The sequence below is a fragment of the Tympanuchus pallidicinctus genome, unplaced genomic scaffold (assembly GCF_026119805.1).
Source record: "Tympanuchus pallidicinctus isolate F22 unplaced genomic scaffold, pur_lepc_1.0 scaffold3, whole genome shotgun sequence".
Taxonomy (NCBI): Eukaryota; Metazoa; Chordata; class Aves; order Galliformes; family Phasianidae; genus Tympanuchus; species Tympanuchus pallidicinctus.
The window spans coordinates 84,868,254-84,892,436 of record NW_026294747.1 but is presented as its reverse complement, the minus strand read 5'-3'; the positions used below and the strand labels follow the sequence as shown (position 1 = coordinate 84,892,436).

Sequence of the window (24,183 nt, the reverse complement as noted above, 5' to 3'; positions counted from 1 at the left end):
GGAGGTTGTGATGAGCAAGGGGAAGTAATAAAAGGACAGAAAATGAGACACTGGGATAAGAACAATACTACTTGCTTGGTCTTAATGCAAACTGAAACAGAAATGTTTGATCTTCACTTTTTAATGCATCAGCCTGCGTGTACTGAAGAAAATCACATTTAACAACTGAAATGGCAACGTTATTCATGAACTGATTTAAAGTCCCTGTAAAGTGTTCAATATACCAGACTGTCATGCGATTGCATTGAACTCTATATGAAAGTAAACTGTCCAGTAGTACCCAGCAATTAGTGCTACAGCATGTGCTGATGCATAAATGTCATCAAAAGGAGTATTGGTGTTTTTGCAGCTGATCTAATTGGGGTTCACTCTCATGGAAAGTGAGGAGCAAGGCTGAGTTTGAATTAGTGCAAGAAATCTCAATCTCCACGTATGCTCACAATGACCGTTACAGTTTCAGTTAAAATACACTGAATTTGCTTTGCAGTTTGTGGCTGGCCTGAAGGTAAAATGCTGACAGGAAAAACAGGGAGTCTGGGTTCAAAACAAAGAGTAAAACCTCAAATTAGTCTACACAAATTAAATTTTTAATAGGCAGTGGAACCTGTGTTCCTTTCAGGTAGATTCTAATGCAGGGACACAAGTAAGAATAATTTGTGGTGATAATTATAGAACTTTTGCTGTAAGATATTAATATTTACTCCTGACTGTAGTCTCTCTTAGTAAAACTAATCTGTCTCATGACTGTCTCAGCTCACGTTCCCTATCAGTGGGTGAACAATCCAATGCTTGGTGAATTCTGCTTCACAGTGATAGAAGAGCCGACATTGAAGGATCAAAAAGCAATGTCTCTATGAACACCTCTACTCCTGATTTACTCCTGATTGTAGTATCTACTACTGATTTCACAGGTTTTCTCATAATTGCCTTGATGTTTATTGTTCATGGCATTGAATTGTCTTGTTTTTGGTTGTTTTGGTTTTTTTTTTGCCCAGTGCATCAGAAAAAATTAGGTGAATGTGGTGTATTTCCTAGTAGCTTTTTACAGGGGGGAAAAAAGGAACAACAAATCTTTAAGTTTCAATTATTTCTAAAATTTGTGTCAATGTTTCTATAGTGATGTGTGTGCTGAAAATGCTGGGAAGCTGTGTGAGTGCCAGGGAATGCATCATACTCATCTATACATTCTTCAACCTTCTGCCTTTCATTGCTATAGGACACAGGCAAAGGGCTAGAAAGGTCTTTCTTCTGACCATGTATAGGCCTGTTACGTCCTAGAGGAGATGCAGAGCAGCTTTCAAGAGTTAGTAATCAGAAAACAAACCAAAACAAAACAGACATGTGGGAGAGATGCAAGCAAAGGTTAATGAAGTCTTTCATCTAATTTATGAAGCCTATGAGAGTGTTACTGTGTTTGCTAATCATGTTGCCAGAAGAGCATTATCTGGCAATTCAGCCAGCACTGAAACTAGACAGAAAACAGGAAGAGTTGGAAGAATACACTGGTCTGGTTTAACGCCACTTATAATGAATCTAAGAAATGTTCATGAATAAGCTTTATGTGTAAACAGTATAAAAGAAACTTGGCATTGGTATCTTACAATATCAGAAGTATTTATTGCACTGTGACTCAAAGCAATGTAATTGCTTTGTAGAACATAGCAGCTCTGTTTCTCCTTAGAGCACGCTGCTTCAATTCAGTATTCGTTTGTTGTGTTCATTCAATATTCATTTTCTCTGCTACAGCTATACCATGTAAATGAGAAATGAATAGTTAGAGGAACTGATGATAAAAAGCTAAAAAATAAAAAAAAGTTTGGAGAAAGAACTGATTTAAAATCTGAATAATATTTTGAGAACTAGCTTAAGTTAGTTAAGCGTAAGCGTAAAGGAAAAGATATTATTACAGGTTATGGCAGTAACAGAAAGCCAGATAGTTCTGCACTGTGAGCTGTAAGCCCTTCATGTTTGCATACATGCTAGAATGTACTTCAGGTTATGATATTGCACTACTGCTGCTAGCTGGAGGCTCTCAATACTTCTGGTGCACATAATGATTTTCAGGGTGCTAGGCTTGCATCCATTCACAATACTTTGAGAAGAACTATGGTATGTGATATGCAAAGTATGAGCTCCATTGCAGTTTATTTAAAGATTCAAATTTGTACAGACAGAGCAAGAGAATAAATATTAAAAAGTGGCAAACAGAAGAAAGTTTGTTCGAAGGCTGAATTGAGTTTTCAGACCTGACTGTATAGGGAAGAAGAAGAACAAAAGAAAGAAATAACTGAGACTGTTTTGTTTCTTTATGTATTTATTGTAGGAACTTTTTATTCATTTCATCTCTATTACAGATGAAAAAATATTTCCCCTCAGCACTGAGAAAGCAATTGAAAAAGAATTTATTTCTTTTTCTTATGGCCAATATGATTTTGTTTTAGAGACACAACTTTTCTAATACACAAAAAGAGTACTTGCTGGATTAAAACAAGGAAAATTTGGTTCATAGAATCATAGGAATTATAAGGCATATCTGGAGTCATTGGACTATCATTGAGTTCAACCCCCTGCTAAAGCAGGTTCTCTACAGAAGGTTGAGAAGTAAAGCGTCCAGATGGACCTTGAGTATTGCCAGAGAAGGAGACTTCACTGCCTCTCTGGGCAGTCACTGTCACCATTAAAGAAGTTCTTTTGCATGTTTATATGGAATTTTCTGTATTCCATTTTTTCCCATTGCTCCTTGTTCTGTTTTGCGCACCACTGAAATGAGCCTGGCCACATCCATGTGACTCTCACTCTTAAGATGTTTATAGACATTGATGAGACCCACTCTCAGTGTTCTCCAAGCTGAACAATCCCAGATCTCTCATCCTTTCCTCATACAGGAAATTTTCCAGGCCCTTTAACAACTTTGTCGCTTTTCACTGGACACTATCTAAGAGAACCCTGTCTGCTTTGAATAGGAGAGCCCAGAACTAAACACAGTAGTCCGGATGTGACCTCACCAAGACACAGTATAAGGGGAGGATCACCTCCCTTCACCTGCTAGCCATACTCTTTTTAACACACCCCAGAATACCATTGGCCTTCTTGGCCATAAGGGCATACTGCTTGTTCATAGCCAACCTGTTGTCCACCAGGACACCCAGGTTCTTCTCCTCAGAGCTTCTTTCCAGCAGGTCAGCTCCTAACCTGTACTGGTGCCTGTGTTTCTTTATCTCCAGGTGCAAGATTTTATACTTGCTCTTGATGAACCTCAACAGGCTCCTCTCTTCCCAGTTATTCCAGGAATTTGTGAGGTTATAATACTAAACTGTCCAGTTAGGGAAACAGTAAGTGTAACACATTTTGTGATTTTCAATGTCAGAATTTTGACTGGTTCAGTTTCTCTTTAAGCTTATTTCATATGTTCTGCATTCATAATTTAAGTGACATTTCAAAACAAGGTGATGAATTATGTTATTTATTGTACTGTTAATATTCTTAGAAACATCATGTCTATTTTCCCAATAGATTTTAATAGGGAAAGAACAAAAGTGCATAGACTTATAAAATACCTTAATAATTATATGCAAAGGTGAACAGTTAGAAAGATTTCTAAATAGCTGATTTTTCAGACTTTGAAGTTTGCCTTCATCTCATTGTTTGAAAGTATGCCTGAAAGGTTGGGGGGAAAAAAGGGAAATTTGCATTTTAGATTCATATATATTGATGTATTTTTAATGTTAGTTTTTGTATTTCATTGTTAACCTAGGGAATGGAAAGAACTTGCCCTTCGGATTCTGAAATTGAACGGCAGTGTCTTATACTCTCAGGAAATAAAAATTTTGACCTAGGTGTCATATCATTTGTAGGCATATTTGATTCTCCATTATCTTCCTCTGAATCTCAGACATTGCTGTGCTTTATTCTGTTAACCTCCTTTCCTTTTTTATCTCCCCTCCATATTCGGAATCCATTTTCTTTGATGCAAACACTGCCTTGTGTGTTCTTTTCAACCTCAGACACATCTGGGAAAGACAAAAGCTTTGAATAGAAACAGTCAAGGTGATCCATAGCACTCCAGTATGGGAGTTGCTGGCACACGGAGCGTGCAGCAAGTCCTACAGATACCAGGGAGCTCCCCATGGGTGGGAATAATGTGAAAATAAAGGTTTTGTCTATCAGTGTTCTGCTGCCTTGGTACTCCCAATAGTATAATTTATCAAATCTGTGTTTGCAAACACTAACAGCTTGTCGTGTTGGCACTATCTATCTATCTATCTAGTAAAAGAAAGTGTCAATAATTTATCTAGAATTACAGCATTTTGCTGTATTGCCTATCATTGTAATAGGCAGCGCATCTATATTAGTGAGACCGACTTCCCTGTTTAGACTTTTATGATTAGCTGCTTTCTGTGACAAAAATACTTTTTGCAGCAGTAGTTGTTTATCCTATGTCACCACAACTGCATAAAGCAAATGTAGACGACATAGGTGTGCTGTATCAACTTACACACGATTCTTGCATTTCAGTGTAACAGAGTGGATCTGCCAAATGATTCTGGCTTCTACTCCGATCCGGTTCTATTCTCAGTGGCTTGCTGCTGTTCATTCTGCTCCTTGATGGTTCTGCTATCAGGAGCTGCAGTTTGCATTTGTGGTCGTCTCCTGAGTCCTTCAAAGTCTCTTTGATCTGTGTCTTTCTGACCTCTCTTGAGATTTGCTGCTTACTCTTGAGCTGGATCTTGTAATACTTATGTCCTTCTGCCTCCCAGCCCTCTGTCATCCACTTAACCTTCCTGGCCCTCTTCACAGTCTTCTTGTAATACAAAGAAAATTTAAGGTCTCTATTACTGTGTGCTAGCTTGTTTCTAAACTTACGAAAAGTAGATTTCTGCTAATCAGTCTCCCAGTAGTCTCTCTAAATACAATCCTCTCAAAATACTAAAAAACTAATCTGCTCGTTGTCTCGTGCAGTCAGAGTCTCTCTGGCATTAAACTATTAATGCTACTTACAGACACCAAACTAGTAATACAAATGGGTCAAAACCAGTTCTTGCTAAAAGTACGGCAAAATTCAGCTGAAATCACATTTGTTAATAATGAGAGTAACATCTTGTCTTGATGCTTTTAAGACTTTCATGGTTGCAAGTTTGGTTTCTTTGGGGCTTTATATTTTTATACTTGTATGGGGAAAAAAGCTTAAGGGATTTTCACATACCCTTATTTGCCTGGGCTCAAAGCTCAAATATTTTTTTTTCTTTCAAATAGTGTTAATTTTAATATCTGAAATAATATATGAGATAACAAACAGATAACAAGTTGCAATAATAGCTTTATTTCTACTCAGCTGCAAGGTTATTGTGGTTTTAGTGAGATATTTGTCTTGATTTTTGACTCCATCACAATCAATTCAAGGAATTTCAGTATAAACTTGTAGCAATGGCTAATTCACTCCCTTCCCTGCTCCCTAACAAAAATAAATGTTAATCCTTCAGAAGCTTAGGAGGAATCTTAATATTGTATTCTACAGTAATCTCTTTAGAAGACAAAGAACTACAAATGACATCTTAAACTCACTATGACTTCAGTGGCAACTCCCAGCAGCAGAAAGGACACAAGCTTCCAATTTATTTCTGTATTTACCATTTGTCAAGTGCCAGTTAAGCAACATGCAGATATATTATGGTGTTTTCTGGGGACAAGTGCAGCCCAGTCCAGGTAAAGCGTGACACATCCATCTAAATCTGTTTAAAACAAAATCCCAAGAAAGATTACTTCGTGTTCACAGCAACAGCTATCTCCCCAGTGCCAAACATGTATCATGTTGTCTGCTTGTAAGTGGATCAATGCACGGCAGGGAGAGCAACTGTGTGTGAGACTGCTGCTGTGGGAAGTAGAGAACCTAAGGAATATTCATAAAGAGCAAATTAAAACATTATATGAGGCTTTGATTAAGCTCGACAGCTTTCCTAAAGAGTTTCTATTGTTACTAGTGCTTAGCAGCAGCTGAGGATTTGTGAAAGAGCAGCTGCCTCCACCCCCCTGCAGCCTTCACGAGATGGTTGTGGTTGAAATCTATGTGGGATGTTTTGATGTTCTTTCTCTTTCTTTGCAGAATTGCATATCTATGCTACATAAGCTTCTGCTAGATTATCTTTTCCCAAAAATTTGTGTATAAAAATATCTGCAGCCCATGTTGAACACAGATTGACTTGCTCCTGGCTGTAAGTCTGTCTGTACTCCTGTTCTCTTCAGTCTTGTGTATCAATTTCAATCTGCAGATCAGTTGTATACATAGGAAAGTGTGTAAGTACTGCCTATAATAATTTTTTATTACAAAAATATGTTGCAGGTATTCTGTACTTGATTATCTCATACCTCAAAATCATTTTGATCATTCAAAAATCTCTGTCTTTGCTATTTTTTTCATCACATGTTGAGAATCTTCTGTGCTGTCTTGACCAGCAGGCAAAGGAATAATGGAAATGTGTGCTGGGTGCTTTCTCTTCAATCTATGGCAATGAAAACAAAAATGACAATGGATTAGGATTACTTTGCAGTGCATTTTTTTGTTAGTTGCACCAAATTGCAAAGCCACTTTACTCAGTTCAGAGACATTTATTTGCCTGCTTTTCTGTGATTATTTTCAAATGAGCTGCGTTTGGCATTGACCCTTGCGATGTCTTTGAGCATACTTAAGATATGAATTAGTTTTGTAGGCTATTTTTTCATCAGGAGAGAGCAATGTGTATCTGAAAAGGGAACTGCAGATGATCCTATCCCTTTTTGCATGGTCTAAATTGCAAATGTATGGCAGCATAAATCCTCTGGTAGGTGCTTGTGGTTAAGGAAAGTGACTCCTAGTTCTATAATCAGATGTGGAATAACTTACTGGAAGATTTTAAAGTTGTGTGCAGGTGAAAGCTGACAGAACGTTTGATTAATTTTTATTTCAGAAATTGCTCTCTAAAGGAAATGAAAAATGATTTGCTATTTATCAGAATAATTTTGAGCAAAGTTTCTGTTCTTATTGTTAGAAATGCTCATCTCCATTTTATTTTCCCTTTTTTAGAGAAAGTAACAAAATGGGAATTCCTCTTCCTGTCCCTTCCTTCCTTCCCCTCCTTCATTCATTGTTAAGACAACTAGGTATTCTGAAAATAAATTCACTGAAGGTTAGCTTAAAACTTGCTCTTATTTTGAATAAGTGCTGAATACAAAAGTGTTTCTTTATTATTATTATTATTATTATTATTATTATTTTATAAATATTCTCCAGAACCCCAATTGTGAGAATTGTGGCTAGTTGTGAAGAAGAGTACCTCTTTCAATTTTTTTTGCTCCTTGGTGTGATATTTTTCAAATAAGTAGTTGGTAAAAACCATGTCATTAGGTAGGGGGACAGTGAGCATATAAAGAAAAAGAAAGTTTGAGAGAGTGAGGGGTATGTCAGGGGGTAGATGGCCAAACTGGGTGAGAAGAGAGATTTCTGGGAACTGAGGACAGAGTTTAATGCCTCTGGTCACTGTATAGATTAAAAACACTGAGTCATCCCTGAGGTCCAGCAAGCAGGAGAACTGTGTACAAGTCTTTCTTGCTTTTGCTTTCAGCTTTCTTTCCTTCCTCAAGTTTAATTTTCTGCCCAAATGAAAATTGATTTGGTTTAGTGTGGAAGCCCTTTAGACCTTTAAGGAAGCTGACAGGAGAGAACCTAACCAAGTCAACCCAAACCATAAGGGCGTAGTAAAGTGAAAATTTAAGGTGCTGGAATATTTATAGCCTTATAGTCTAAACAGGTTATTTTCAATGTAAAATTAGGTATCAATTTCTATGTAGATAAAGAGGAGGATCCAATACAATACTAATATTAGCAGTACGTTTATAAACCTACATAAATTTAGAGATACTCCTTAGTTGTTTTCTCACAGGACCACATCAGTGCTGTTAGCTCATGCTCATTGACATGCTTTTATAAATTTGCATACTACTTCATAGCAAAATCAGAACACATTTAATCTGTCATGCATCTCATTGTTATTTTGGATGGAAAAGCCTATTCTAAAAAGAACATTCTTTTATTTCTTTCCCAATTTCCACACTTGCAGTTTTTGATATTTATTTATTTTAAATATATCTACATTGCCAAAGGTAGTGAGTGGTCCGTGCAAGCATAGAATCATAGAATCACAAGGTTGGAAAGGATCTATAAGTGTCCTTTCTCATCCAGCTGTCCTCCCATTACCATTGCTACCACAAGCTACTAAACCATATAGCTCCCTCTTTTAGTTTAAAGCCATTACTCCTTGTCCTGTTGCTACACTTCCTGAGTCACTCCCTATTTTTTCTGTAGGCTCCTTTAGGTTCTGGAAGATATCTTTAAGATCTCTCTGAAGCTCATCCTCATTGCCCCTCTTCTGGACTCACAATGTCAGGTGCATGTACTTTGTATATTGAAGGTCCCAGAGCTGAACACAGTGCTCTACATGGTATCTTAGAAAGCAGAGTAGAAAGGGATGATCATCTTGTATGACCTGCTAGCTGTGCTTCTTTATATTCAGTCCAGGCTGTAATTGTCTTTTGGAGCTGCAATTGCTGACATCTGCATTAAAACTGGTGAGAGTTCTAAAGTTAGTGTGAATCAGTTCTAAGGCAAGGCATCAAATTTCCTTCCAGTAATTCAAAGACAAACTACTTTAAATAATTTTTATCAGACATAATTAATTTAACTTACTGGTGTGCCGCACCAGAATTCTTCTGTTAGCCTGCTTTGGAAATAATGAAGTCTCCACCCTGAAATTCCCACAACTTTACTCACAAGTAGTCTTGGTACAGTCTCTGAGGTCATCTGGATGAATAAAGATTGAATGGCCTGACCTAGATATTTCATGGAACAGTAGCACTCCATATTCAGAGAAAAAGTATTCGGAGTGGCCAACTGTCTGCAGGTGGATGTTTTTCTTTGTCAGATTGTTATATTTTTTTTTCTCAACTGCTCATGCTTTTCTTTTTTTACAGTAAGTCAGTGCACAATGTGTAAATACCACTTTCAAGATTAGAACTTTATGAGGGGGACCTTAAAAAAAAAAAAAAAACAGTTTTTAACCTGTGATTTGTACATTTTTTGAGTAGTGCCTGGTGAATATTGCTATTTTCAATACAAGAAAAAGCAGTCTTGTGAGCTTTCAAGGATATAGATTTTTATTGATCTGGCTGTCACTAATTATAGAAATGTGTGGGGGTATTTATCATAGACCTTAGGGATTTTAAAAAAAGCAATAACTTCTGTTCTTTGGAGAGTGGTATGTCTCTGTCTTAAGCATTTCTTCCATATAACCATTTCAGAGCTTTTCTGGTACAAACTCCTTACCTTTCCTTTTTCTTTTCCATTTATAATTATAATAGAGGAAGAATAGATGTGGCCTACCTGAAATTACCTTTATTTTTTTCCCAAAATGTTGTCTTGTTCTAATTATTTAACGCAGTACAGCAGAAGAATGGACACAAAGTACAAGGGGAGTACAAGGGGAGTAAAATAGAAATGTGAAGCAAAAGCTAAGACAGTCCGAAAAAGAGTTTTCATGTAAGTGAGAGAAAGTATTACATTCATGCCTTGCAGGCAAAGACTTTGCCTCTTATTTTCTCAGTCAAAGACACGTTTTCTGATGGCTCAGTTCTTGGTTTTCTAATGGGATTAATTCCTTTGTATATTCTTGAAATTAAATGTTCAGTTTGGCTAGGGTAAAAAGCGAAATCTATCCATAATCATAAGAGATGAAGAATAACCAATATTTGTTTTGTGTTTCTCCAAGCCTGAAGTTCTTATAGATACTGGAAATACAAAACTGATTCTCTCAACTTGGCTTCACACCTGGTCAAAGAACAGTTAGGCATGCAACATTAGTGTCTTCTCTTATTTTCCAGGTCCGTGGGGGAGATGCATGGGAGATGAATGTGGCCCAGGTGGCATCCAGACTCGAGCAGTGTGGTGTGCCCATGTGGAGGGCTGGACAACACTGCCCACCAACTGCAAGCAGCCAGAGCGGCCGGACAACCAGCAGAGCTGCTTCCGTGTCTGTGACTGGCACAAGGAGCTGTATGACTGGCAGATTGGCACGTGGGATCAGTGCCGGCCCGTCCTCTCCCGCAGCCATGAGAAGCCCCAGGAGTGCCTCAGAGGAGAGGATGGCATTCAGACAAGAGACATCACCTGCATCCAGAAGTCCAATGGGGTGCCTGCTGAGGATGTCATCTGTGAGTACTTTGAGCCCAAGCCCCGCCAGGAGCAGGCATGCCTCATCCCGTGCCGTCAGGACTGCATTGTGTCTGAGTTTGCCCCTTGGACGGAGTGCTCTAAGACCTGTGGCAGTGGGCTTCAGCATCGAACTCGGCATGTGGTGGCCCCACCACAATTTGGTGGGTCTGCTTGCCCAAATCTCACTGAATTTCAGGTCTGTCAGTCTAGCCCATGTGCTGCTGAAGAAAGCCTCTATAGCCTAAATGTGGGACCGTGGAGCATGTGCTCAGTGCCCCATTCAAGACAAATACGGCAAGCAAGAAAACGAGGGAAGAGCAAGGACAAGGAGAAGGACAGAGAAAAGGCAGTTCGGGATCCTGAGGCTCGTGAATTAATTAAGAAGAAGAGAAATCGAAACAGACAAAATAGACAGGACAACAAATACTGGGACATACAAATTGGGTATCAAACCAGGCAGGTTACATGCACTCACAGAAATGGGAAAACTGCTGCTCTGAGGTAATCAATGTTTCTTCATTTGCAAATTATTATTTGTTTCTATTAACTCCAAGATAAAGCACACATAAGTGCATGCTGATATTAGTTCATAGAGCCCAAGACACAATTTACCACATGCGTTATTTCTAGTATGAACATCCCTCATCAAGATTAAAACATTTCTGTGACAAGAAATGCTCAAGCTGTGCTGGGGATCATAGTAAGCATTGCATGAATGTGCGGTATTAAACTATACTAACTCCATATTCTCTGTCTGTCTACATGTTTTTCTCTTAAAAACTTGATGAAGTTTATCAAATGTCAGCTCTGTTTCTATGGATTGAGGCAAGTTTTCACCTGCAGGTTTTAATGAGTCGTTCATGTTTGGAGCAGATGATGTTATTGCCTGCAAGGCACAAAAGTTTCAGAAGAACAGTTAGGGCATGACATATGATAACAGGAAGATGCTGCTTGAGAGTGCAGCGTTTTGTCCAATGCCTTTAGTTATGAAAAAGAGCATGCAGTATTTTTTTGTCCTTGCTTCTTAAGGTGAAATTTATGAGACGGTGAAACTTGTGTGTGTGTACCTTTTCCCACTTATTTTCATTTGCTTCTGCACCTTTTTCTTCTTTTATTTCTCAGTGGTAAACTTTTCATTATCGTCTGTTTTTGTATTTTCATTTTATTTATTTATTGTTGTACTTTTCAAGATGTTAGGTGGTTGCAGATGTTTCCATAACTCTTTCCATAGGCTTCTGTGTGCTTTTCTGCAACTATATAATTTTCCACTTGCTTGTTTTATTTGATGTTCTCTTGCTAGCTCTTGTTTTTCCTGCATACCACCCAGAACATCTTTGTCAAACTGGAAGTCTTCTTTCTGTCTCTTCTACCTTTTTCTGACTGTGATGTGATTCTTTCTACTTTCTTCCCTCCAGTACAATACATGATCAATCAGGTTTACTTCATCTGTGAAATGAGTAAGATCCCTTGCTGAATCAGGTTGACATCCATTTCTGCTAGGTAGGCTTTTATTAGCTTTTTCTCAGGGTACTTTTCGTTAACATTCTGTCATAGAACTTGCAGTGGCTTCAACCTTACCTTTCAAAAGCCACATTATAGCTTTTCAAGTGTGATAAACATCATCTTTTTAAGTACACTTAATCACAAAACTTCAAATTAATATGGAATTTTCATTTCTCCATGGCTGAACATCAGTGTGCAGCTACAGACCACACCCCCAAGTACCTGTCAGTGTAAGTCCAGATGATTAATGCTACAGTACTGGAAAGTTTGAATTGTTTAGCTGGGAGGTAGTACAACTGCATGAGGATGTGAGGTGTATAATGGTATGTAAAATCTTGTCACAATAAAGACTGGGATGAGTTAATCTCTATATATCATGGATATAGAGAGAGAATAAAAATGATCTTAATCACAGTGATACTGAATGAAACTATACTTCCTTATACCAGGCATAGAGAAGCTCTGGAAAGAACTGCCTGAAGAATTTGTGTTGCTTCCATCTTTGAAGGTTTCTAAGAATAGGTCAGAAACACATATCAGGAATGGTTAGGGAAGTAATCTTTGAATAACACTGAGTTAGGGTTGAATTAGTGTCCGTAGAAGGAATCTCAAAGCCAGCATGCTCAGGCAGTGTCAGATTTTGTCTGCAGCACAGTCTCCATGGTGGTACAGAAAAAAGCTGCTTTTACCTCTTCCCTTCCCAGCCTAATATTATGCAGCCCAAGAATATCATTACACTTTAAATACAAAGAATAATTTATTAAACACACTGATTCCTGGTAGCTGGCAGCCAGACATTCTGTTTAAAAGTCTCCAAGATTTTTTACATTTAAACAAATAATTCAGAACTACAATATTTAGAGGAAGAAAAAGAAAAAAAAAAAAAAGGAAGTTGGTGGGGGGAACATTCCTATGCTGAGATTCTGATAAATGGCACAAGAAAGGTAAGATATAATAGGCAGTTTATGACATACATTTCTCATCATCTTTATACTTTCTCTTGAATTCATTCAGATCAGTAATGCTGTCTTAAATGCAGTCACCTCAGCATACCATAGATGCACCATATATTCAGGCTGCAGCAGGGAAATGGATGAATTCTGTTGCCTGAGGCAGAGAAACAATAGATGGTACAATGTAGGAACAATTCTTCATTGGGGAGAAAATGATATAAATGATGCAATGAATATTTTCATGTCTAATGAATACAATTTTACGTTGTAAATGTAGAAAGGATTTATCATATAATAGCCTTCCTATCAAGTTCAGCATATAATCTTTTTTCTTCAAATTGCATAGTAAAAACAAGAAAAATTGATTAAACGACTCCCATGAGAAATACTAGCACTGATACCTTCGCTTTTAAAGACCGAACTATGCGTCACTTATATATATATATATCAGCTTATTTTATTCTGTGTTCTCTACTCTGTAGTCAAACGCTTTATTCTGTGGTTACCTTTCCAGAATCTCAAACAATAGAATTATTTTTCTATGTAGGTTGTCAGTGCAGCCAGCAAAAATGATTTTACAATCTCCATCCATAGTAGGCATGTTACTAAATAATATGACAAGTAAGGTGACTGGATAACCTGCTGTGCTCATGTGAGATGCTCCTCTGCTTGAATAGTTCATTTTCAGTGAGTTCTGACTTTAGTAATCAGAAACAATCAGCCCCCTAGCAGCATGACTGGAAGAAAAAAAACCCTCAGGCGAGTAATATTTTTTGCAGAGGTAGCAAAATTGATACAGTATAAAAAGGGTTACAAAAAACATGTTTCAGAAGGATGCTCCAGAGAAAATGATTCTGTAAAGCTGTCAGCAAAACTTCAAAAAGGCAAATTCTCTAGACACATCAGCACACCAGTCATGGTAAAGAGAAGTGAAAAAAGAAAATCAAAGTGTAATTTATACACTTTATTGCCAAGTGAACAATACATAGTCTCCCGTGAAGGATGAAATATTGGATTTTGTATTGCTTGTTTTGCAATGAGGTGCTTGTTATACTGCCTACAGTCTAAAATTCTGATGCACTGAAAGTATTTTAAAAATAGAATTAGTGGAGAAGAGAGAATTCAATAATTAAAGCTGTCTTCAAAATGGCTGTCCTGGATATGTAACAGAACTAAAAGAGTGTCGCTCTTAGTGTAGAGAACTGATCTTCTGAAATGTTTTCTCTTTTTTTCTGATGAAAGTGGAATCTGTTAGAGATCCCACAGAGAGCCATTAGACTAAAAACTGGCAATGCAGAGAAACACAGTGTCTGTGTAAAAATTGGAATGCAACTCTTTGCACTATTACAAGTTGTGATGTTTGTGTCTCATGTTAAGCCTGTTGTTTTCTATTAAAATTTTAACTCGGTTTTTGTTTGCTTCTCCATCAATTTAATCTCCATTTAATCTCAAACATTCCCTCATAAATGTCTTCCTGAGCAGACTTGAAGAGAAAATATTAGCAAAAATGTTTTGGATGTTTTTATTCAAGCCTAGGAAAAAATACTTTGCTTTTATAGTGTTTTGGTCATTCACATGACCATTTCACTGTGAGGTTTTGCTAAGTAAGATCCTTCTGGACTGGGGAAAGCGTATGAAATTTGGAATGATGGGAGCACGTTATGGATGCAAGCATTTGTAACTGTAGAAACATGGAAAAGAGCTAGTGTTCCTTCTTCACCTATATGTTTCTGTACTTCAGCAAAACATTTGGAAATTCTCTGACCAAATGCATCAGGTTCCCCTCTAGTGGTTGGCCGATGCTCATGGTGACAGGCTGTGGCTGCCAGGCCAAAAGGCTGCAAGTGGAGCTGTATGTAAAACAGTTCTGTTAAAGCTACGAGTAACTATTAAAAAAAACCACAACCGTTCTGCACATTTATTTTTCAGTTGTTTGAATGTAGCTTACTATTTTGCTTAAGCTAGAAACAAGAAGCAAACAAGAAGCTCCTGTTTGCATGGGAGAAGAAGTGGAGAAGTAGGAAACAGACCCTTACAGGTCTTTGGCTGAGTGGTTACTGATCCCTTACAGCATCCCTGTAGCAGAGGCATATTTGAGAACAGTATTGATGGCTTGTAGTTACAATGCAAGAAGCAACAGTAAAATTTTGGTTATTTTCAGGGCTTTTATTTCTTTGGTGGGAAATCACATGCAGTGACAATATTGGGTAATGGTGGTGGAAAATAGAAGCATTCAGAAGTTAAAAAATTCTGAAGTCTTCCTGGGCAGCTTGGTTTAGCAGCTTTATACATTTAATAGTACAATCATATTTCCCTCTGTCCTCCTTGGAGAGTAATTATTTACTATTTCTTATCCTCCTCACTGATTCTATGCATTTGTACAACACCTAATGAAATATGTCTGTACCTCATAATGAATTAATCTCTCTTGGAATGATATCATTGCTATACTTTACTTAGTATACTTTATATACTTCAATTCTGGGTTCGGGAGAGACTGAGTATTTGTTTCTTCCAATATTATATCTGAGAGAAGAGAGATGATAACAGGGTAATGGTTACTGAAGTGCCCTGCTAATTTCAGGCAGACAGTTTGAGGTATATCATGCCAGATTTACTTCATGTAAACCTGTATTTAGATAAAGCACATCCACTGTACTTGATACTGACCATAAGTCTTAAGCTGGATACCCAGAGAGTTAGAAAACGACTGTCTGATTTAGGCTGATGAACAAGTGATACTCAGAAATCAAAAATAGCTAAAAGAAAGACAGTCTGATCCTCTAGGGTGACATTTTAATTTCATTGGTCTTTTTGTCTTTCCCAGTCTGAACCCAGTGCTCTTCTCACGGATCATGCAACAAATGTCTCCTTCCACATCATGAGCTCTCGTTGTCCTTTATCTTTTGTGTGAAGACTGTTAGAAAAAATACGGCATAAACCTGTCACGGTCTTTATGTCATTAATCTGGAGAAGGAGAAAAGTCATCCTGAGTTATATGTTGTGAGACAGAAAACAGAGAACTTCAGACATACAATGCTTTGTTTGTTGTTCCCTGTCATATAATCCTTGCTTAAAAACAACCTTTAAAGGATTCTTTCCCATGAGATAGAAGGCAGAAAGGGCAGCATGTAAAAGTGGCAGTGGCGATAGTGAAGTAGATTCAGGGAGGCACACTTCAGGAGTCCAAAGGGATGAGTAGCAATGCAGAGAGGGCTAGTGGTAGAGGTGAAAGTGCATAAGCAAACTTCAGTTTGGTCATTGAGGATCTGGTGAAAGCATGAATGCTTGCATGTCTGAGGGAGATTTCTTGTGTTACTGGAAAGGTAACTGTACCATTCTTGTAGAGAAAGTCTCCAGGCTCATCAAATTGTGAGAAGCTGTAAGAGGTTCAGTAGCAGAACACCTGTAAATATCTCATGTTTGGATAATGAGCTGTACACAGTTGTCTTAATAAATTACCTTGGAATTAGTCAGAGCACATGCTGTTAACAAATGCAGGAGAGAAGAAGACAATTATTGTGGAAGAAAAACCTCCTGATAACTAAAAACTGAAGAGTAGTTGTCAGATGCATTGAGATACAGAATTGTAAAATATTACTAAAGAAACAGGATGCAAACACAATTGCTTCCCTACCACTTTCCATTGTGTTTTGAGAATTTCCATGAATATGAAAGTCAGAAACTTCCCATAGATTTTTAATGTGATTTTGTTTGAGGCAGTAAATGCTGTGGATATGCATAATATTATTCAATGGGTGTTTCTTTTTATTCTAAGTACCTGCTCCATCATCTTACCGAGGGTGTTGTTTTGACAGTGGCTTGTCAGTGTTGCTCTACATCTGACACACCACGCCAAAATCTAGATTTAAGATGGAAAAGTACACACTGTGCTGAGTAATTGAAACACCAGCAATGAACCATTTATTTATCCACGCTGTATTATAACTCTTTTCATATAATGAACAATTGTTGTTTAGATGTATAGCATTCATACATTTTTTACAGGAATCATCAAGCTTGGATGCTTTTTGAAATATATGTTTATTCAGATACAAATAATTAGTCTTACCTAGCAAAATAGAATGGTTTGTAATATAATGAAAGACAGAATAGATACTTTGATAATCTCTCCTGGCCATAAATTCTACAACTGAACAAATTAATTCTATGTATGTTTTCTAAGTAGAATTTCTACTCTTAATTTAGTTGGAGATCAAAGATCTCAGGGCCTAATTCCATTTATTACTGACCATCTTAACAATATTCTGTTATACTGCATTTTATGCCTCTTTTCTGTCTCATCATAAGAGAATAGGTATATTAATGGACTTTAGCATTCCAAATGCACTCACAAGAGTCTACACCAACAGAGATGACCCACTGTTGCTGTCACCACTGTTGAAAAGCACCATCCACCACCTCACTGTGTTCACATCCACTGTTTGTATCCAAAAACGTTCAGCAAGCGTCAAATAACGCCAGTGAGTGCAATTTTTTCCTCATGAAGTAATTCAGTGAAACATTTTTGCTTCATGTGCACTTTCATGTCAGACACCATTTTGTCAGATTGCCCCTCTGCTTCCATCTGTCACATGGCAACAAAAGGTAATTTTGTTGGGTATTGGTGAGGAGATTCTGCTTCTACTGCCATACCATCACCGTATGTCTCTGACATTTAAGCCAACATAGTAAAATACGAGGCATTAATTTCAGAGTATTCCTCGTGCATACTCATACAATACAAAACAAGCAATATTTAAAAAAAAAACAAACATTTTACTCATAGGGTGTGTGGGAACTGCTGAATCACAGCCTGAACCTCTGATTATCACCTAAGGCGAGCAATGAGTCAGCCCTGGGAGCACAGGTGAGGGCAATTCAGCTGTGCTACTGGAAGGGGTGGAGCCTGGCTCCACCTATCCGAGACCCCATTTAAGAGCTGACTATCTAGGGGGAAGGATCTCTGCTGGAGATTTCCCCTCTGGAGTTTTACAGTGAGCTCAAGATGTGGGTATGCATTTTATCTATACTCTTTTGATATAACAACTTGCTTAGCTAAGGTCTCTCGTATATTTCATAATTATAATATACATTCATTGATTATAGGCAGGGTCATAGCATCTTTTGAGTTAGAATGGACACTTAAAGGTCATGTTGTCTAATGCACCTGCCATGAACAGGGCACCTACAGCTGAATCTGGTTGCTCAGAGCTCCATTGAGCCTGACCTTGAACTGTCATCCACCACCTCTCTGGGCAACCTGTTCCAGTGCCTCATCACCCTTATAGTAAAAAGACATCTTCCTTATGTCCAATCTAAATCTTCCCTCTTTTAGTTTGAAACCATTTCACCTTGTCCTGATACAACAGATCCTGCTAAAGAGTATGTTGCCATTCTTTCTTATAGCCCCCTTTTAGTTACTGAAATTCTGCTATCAGTTCTCCCTGAAGTTTCTCTTCTCCAGGCTGAACAGCTCCAGCTCTCTCAGCCTGTCCTCATAGGGGAGGTGTTTCATTCTTTGGATCATTTTTGTGGCTCTCCTCTGGATGCACTCCAGCAGGTCTGTGTCTCTTTTGTACTGAGGACTTGAAATCTGGATGCAGTGCTCCAGGTGAGACCTCACCAGCGTAGAGCAGAGGGGCAGGAGCATCTCCCTTGTTTGGCTGGCCACTTTTCTTTTGATGCAGCCCAGGATACACTTGGCTTTCTGGGCTGCGAGAGCATGCTGCTGGCTCATGTTCAGCTGTCATCCACCAGTACCCCCAAGTTCCTTTCAGCAGGGCTGTGCTCTATCTTTACATCCCCCAGTTTGTGGGGCTTGCCTTGGAACAAGGTGCAAGACCTCTCACTTGGCTTTGTTGAACCTCATGAAATTCACCTGGGCAAACAACTGCTCAATATTTCTTTATGTTGTTGTCAGTTTTTGAACAATCTCACAGTAACACCATGAAATTTATTGTTTTATTTTTTGACTGCTAAGCATCTGGGACATGCAGCACTCTTGTTTTCTTCATAAGCTTTATAATGTTGAGGTTCCACATGTGTGAAGGGCATCCTTCTAGATGGTGCTGATTGTAAAAAATAAAATAAAAATTAAAAAAATAATCTAGTCTAGCTCCTAATATTGACCTTTATATCCAGACATTCAGACTGGAATTGAACACTGACATGGACAGAATATAGGGAGCATATCTAAAATATCTGAACTAACTAATATTAATAATACACTTTATATTATTTTAACTTAAATGTTGAATAATATAATAAATAATAAAAAGATATAAATAAATAAATAAATAAATAATAAAATTTTAGCTTTTTTCTTTCCATGAGTCTAATTGTTAGGGACAAAGTAAATGCTAACTCATGCTCTGTTACGAAAATTCTTCCTGGTAGATTTGACTTTGCCTTCCTCCCTTGCACTCCCCCTCAACCAAAAAAAAATTTCATAAGTGCTTTCACTATGCTATTTCCAAATAACCTCTTGTTATTTAAAGATTATTTGTAATGTGAGATGTGCATACATGTCACTGTATTACTGGACTGTGAAAGATACTACCTCTGTCTAACCAATTCCTCTTGCTTGTCTGTTCAGAATCTTGTGATATCTGCAACATCACCACAGAAACTTTTGCCACTTGTTTGGGTGTAGTAGAATTTCTTCTTTTGCCTGTATTAACCAATTTATTTTCCTTCTACAAAGTAATTGTATTTTCTGTTTATTTTCTTCTATAGTGTCAGAAGTTGAAGTGGTTTTGTTTTCTTCAAAACTATTTTGGCTGTACATATTTGTTGGCAGGATTAATGAAACTGTGAAAGAAACATGGGAATAATATTGTGAGAAACACTTATCTGGACAGTATTTGGACTATAAACAAATAAGAGAGGCCTTATTGTTTGATTCTAACAGACCATTATACTATGAGGTACTAACATTTTCTCAGAACAATGTACAGTACAACCAATAACAAACAGTGCAGCTGTGGGAAAAATTAATCAGAACTATGTTATGACGAATATTCATTACGTTTGCCACCAGGAAAAAATGCAGGTGCATTTTCAGTAACCTTTGAAGAAACAAGTGTGTTCCAACCTTAAACTGAAACTCTCAAGGATGACTAGACTTTACGTTTCACAGTAACTTTTGGGAGTGATCTGAATTATGGAGTTAAATCAGTTTTCTACTATCCCTGCTGTCTAGCACCTGCTCATTAAAAAGAATTATTCTTTTCATTTAATTTTATTTATGAGAAAATAAGCTGGGTTTTCTTTGTAGCAGATTTTATAACAATCTATTTCAAAATCCAACTGTACATTGGATGGAAGAATGGTAGTTTGTATTTGTGTTATGTTGGTGATTAATGTATTCAGCAGGCTGTGTGCACTCTTTGAGAAGAACACTGTGTGAAAAAATAATAATAATAATAATAATACAATAGCTTCTTGTGATGCACTGGGACACTGTGTTTGTTTCTTGTTTCCATACATTGACTCCAAAATCTTTATTACTTACACAAGGCATCTCTTAGGGTTCCATGGTGGTCAATAAAGAAGGAGAAGCTACTTCAGCACTATCATAAATTTAATTCCAAATTACACAACTGTCTAAATTCAGCATGATTGTTCCTGGATTTTCTAGTGCAATCTGACCAATGGAGTGATCATTCAAGGTTGCTGTAAGAAATTTTACATGACTATGTACATTATCAACTAAAAGAGAAAAGACAGAGCAAATATTAAGAGAAAAGCAAAACATTCTTGTATTCAAACCCCATCTTCATATTCTTCATTATTTTAAGGATTTTTGATGCTGGACCTATATTTATTTATGGTTCTAGAATGTCTTGCAATAGTCCTGTGTGACCAGCCTAGAGTTTCTTTGTTTTTTAAGTATTGTTATTTTGGAGGAGAATAACAAATTGATCTTCTTTCTTTGTCAGAGACTTCCTCTAGATTTAATTTGCCCTTCAGTCAAAGATACAGTCTCATTAAGCCTGCTTGTGTGTGTGTACTGTGGTTTTCAAGTATCTATAGTGTTGGTAGTCTTCTAAGCCATTTGTCATAACTTCAAGTGTTTCTGCAGACAGATTTGTTTGGTTTAATGATCTTGTATGACAGTGGTTTTCATGTTGTGGCTGATGGAAAAGATTGAACACCATTTGGCTAATGACACAGCGTCTGATGAGATCAGCCAGGATTTAGGAAAGACTGTTAGTGTTCCTGATTATACCACTGGTTAGGAGAAATGCCTGATTGCGTGAAGGACATGCATGACTGGGATTGGATCACATTATTCTTTTCTAAGGGAGTCCAGCGTGTTTTCTCGAGTGTGCTAAAAAAAATCTTTACTTTTCTTCCTTATTATATAGATGAAGACGTGTTAAAACTTGCTAAAGAGTTCTAGATTTTTTAACCATGTTGGTTGTGCTTTGATCTGAAGCATTCAGAAGTTTCCTTTTTCTGCTCAACTGCTGAACTATCTTATCTCCCACTCAGTATGGGTTTCTCCCTGTCAGATAGCCCCATGTCAGATAGTCTTTAGTTGTCATTTTCATTTCTCTTGAGTTTTTAATTCATTCATGCAGTCTCGGGTGTTCAATTATTTTGTGTTGGTAGGGTTTCACTTTGGAATACAAGGAGAGTTTGTATTTTTTTATAAACGTGGAGTAGCCTTCAAAACGAATCGAGTTCCTTTGCATTCTGGGGTAGAACTGCTCAGCAAACAGAGGGAAGAGCTGGATCCACATCAATTCCTTAGACATATTTAAGAGGGTATGATATCTAATCCCTGTGTTGCTTTGGTGTGGTTTCTGATAACATAGATGCCTAGTTTGGATGACTTTAGCAGTGTGCTGAGCTCTTCTGACAATGTCTAGATGTAGATGTGTCTGTTTTCCACATGAGGAATGAGGGTAGGTTAGCCATGCCAGGACTGGAGCAGCCTGAGTAAACCTATGAGTGCACCTACAGAGAACTCTAGAGCCAGAAGGGCAAAGAGCCTGTGTATTAAGTCTACTACCACATCAAATACTGATTCATGGTTGAAAGATCACAGTTTTTAATTTAAATGTAAAATTCTGCTTATGTCCTTTTTCATTACAGCTCTAACCCCTGGCTTTTGTTTCTTGTGAGTGAGAAAAGTTTATGCTGGCATCAATTTCCCTGCTGAAACACAGCCATGTTATTCATTTCAGAAGTATAGAAGTCTCTGTATGTAATTAAGTGGGAAATCAAATAGAGAAAAAAATATACATATAAATATTACAGAAAAATGTATACGGTGGTGGAAAGTAAGGAGTAATAGCTCTGAAAATGTCATTAAAGAAACCCAACACTGAATGTTTATAAAGGTAAAGGAATGATGAACACATAGTAGAGTAGTGCAGACAAAGGAAAAAATGTTGAAGAGATTATTTGGCTTATACTGACCTTGTCAATTGGGCTGTATTAACATTTTAGGTAAAAACAGTAAATAGCAGTTCTTGTTAAATTTCAGTAGTGGGTAAGTTAATCAAATTTATTGTTGTAACAATGTTCTCTCTGCTGTACAACTTTAGATTTAAATTATGAATGCCGCGTTGAAGCTCTATAGCATTTGAACATGAAGAACAGTTGTGCTGGGAAAAACACCAAACTGATCTTCAGAATGATGTCCTCTTAAAACACTGGATGTGTGGACTCGTGTTTCCACTAACTTTTGGATTTTTCACATTTCTTCTAATTTACAGATAATTTGGGGCATCCTCAGAATGAGTCTTGGAGAGCCCTCAAATCCAGGCCAGTTTTACATATCAGAGTTGTCCACTTAGAACGAGAGAACCTGTGATTTTAAGGCATAACTGTGTTAAAACAAGGTGACACTAAGTGGAAGAAAACTTTTGGAAATAAGAAAGAGACATGCGAGGACCAAGCAAATCAGTGCTAGAGGAAGAATGCATAGACTATGGTTATGCAAGGCCTAATGCCAGGAAATGAAATTAACAGTGTCAGTTACAGCCTATCTGTGGTTATTGGTGAGTAAAAGTGATGTGTAACTCATGGCTTTCAAGACAAAATAGATGCCAGGACCTTATCCAGGTTCAGATAGTAACTGCACTCATTCACAGAAGAAAAAGATGATTCAGTGAAAAGATGTAACTTGTGCTTGGGAAGACCTTATGGTAGTTTGCTGGAAAATAGGAGTGTGTTAGAAAAGCGTGAACAAACACTTGGTCTCTTTCCATTTGTGCCCTCTATTGGGTACCACAAAGACAGGTAGGAATCATAGACCCATCTTATTTGTCTTTTCTCGTTAACTCTTCAGTTATCAGTCCATCAATGTATGGAGAAAAAGCCCACAAAAGTGGAAAATCTCTCACCTGTATAAGAAAGTTATAAGCTCATGGAATAAAATTGGTTAGGTAACTTACAGAAAACTTCTTGTTCTGTATCAGTGTAGAGATCGGTAAGAGTCCCATAATAAGGCATTTAGCTTCATCTATTGATAATAATAATAATAAAACAAAGTATTATTCTATGATTCTATGAAAATAATAATAAAATTCTAGTTGGATTTATAGACAAGATAATTACAGTCATTTATTCCATTTTCTATATGACTTAAACGTTAGGACGAAGAGTACAGACACCTGAGCAGATCATTGGCATATAAAGCCAAACTGTTCTAATTTTTTTTTAAATTTGTAAAAGTATGATTCACTCTCTAACAGAAATTTGGGGTACTTTAGAAAGAATCAATTTACTGCTTGAGTCGTGCAGTTTTATCACTCATGTAAAATCTCAGTGAAAAGGCTACTTTCAGTTACCAGCTTGCTCATTAGTACACAGGCACTAGGTGCATTTGCTCCAGGCCTATGCCTCTAGCTTCATTCTCTCTGTCTGTAGCCTCAATTATCCCTTAAATTACTTTGAAATCCCCATGGGGAATCTTCTTATCTGAAATGATGTTTAGTTTTTATTTATTGCTGCAAAGAGTAAAACAGAGGCTACAGAACGTGACTAAACACAAATTCCTAACCACACATCTCTAAAAGAGGTTCAGCAGCAATTATGGCCTATCTTTTGCCAACATCATGTTTTCTTTACTTCATTTATCTAATACAAGTCTTTGAGGTCGGGAATAGTTTCAGCATTTATAATAGCCTTTAGACTCATTCAATCCCTGTGACATTTACTTGTTTGCCTTTTCTTTCGATACTGTCATCTACCTAGCACAACCTTACTTCACATGGTATAGTACCCTGGACTCTGCTGAAAGACACTTAGGACACTGTGTTTGGCATGCATGCTTTTTGTTTGTTATTGTTATTCTTTTGGAAACAGGAAAAAAAAAAAAAGATAATACAACATACACAGATCTGCGCTAAAAGTAACGCCTCCTATTTTATTATGTTAACCCACAATATTGGAGGTAGACGTTGGTATTATGGCAGTAGGGGTTGAACCTTCCTGCCAATATTCCATATTTTGTTGCCATGTAACAGGAAT

At 37.4% G+C, this 24,183-nt stretch overlaps 1 protein-coding gene across 1 annotated transcript in view; it reads left to right on the top strand.

Moving 5' to 3' along the window:
• THSD7A (thrombospondin type 1 domain containing 7A) overlaps nt 1-24,183 on the top strand; it is a 257,309-nt gene that overhangs the window by 126,947 nt on the left and 106,179 nt on the right. Inside the window, exon 4 of the mRNA XM_052695414.1 lies at nt 9,907-10,738. Coding sequence (XP_052551374.1) covers nt 9,907-10,738 — 832 coding nt within the window. The remainder of the gene's footprint in view (nt 1-9,906; nt 10,739-24,183) is intronic.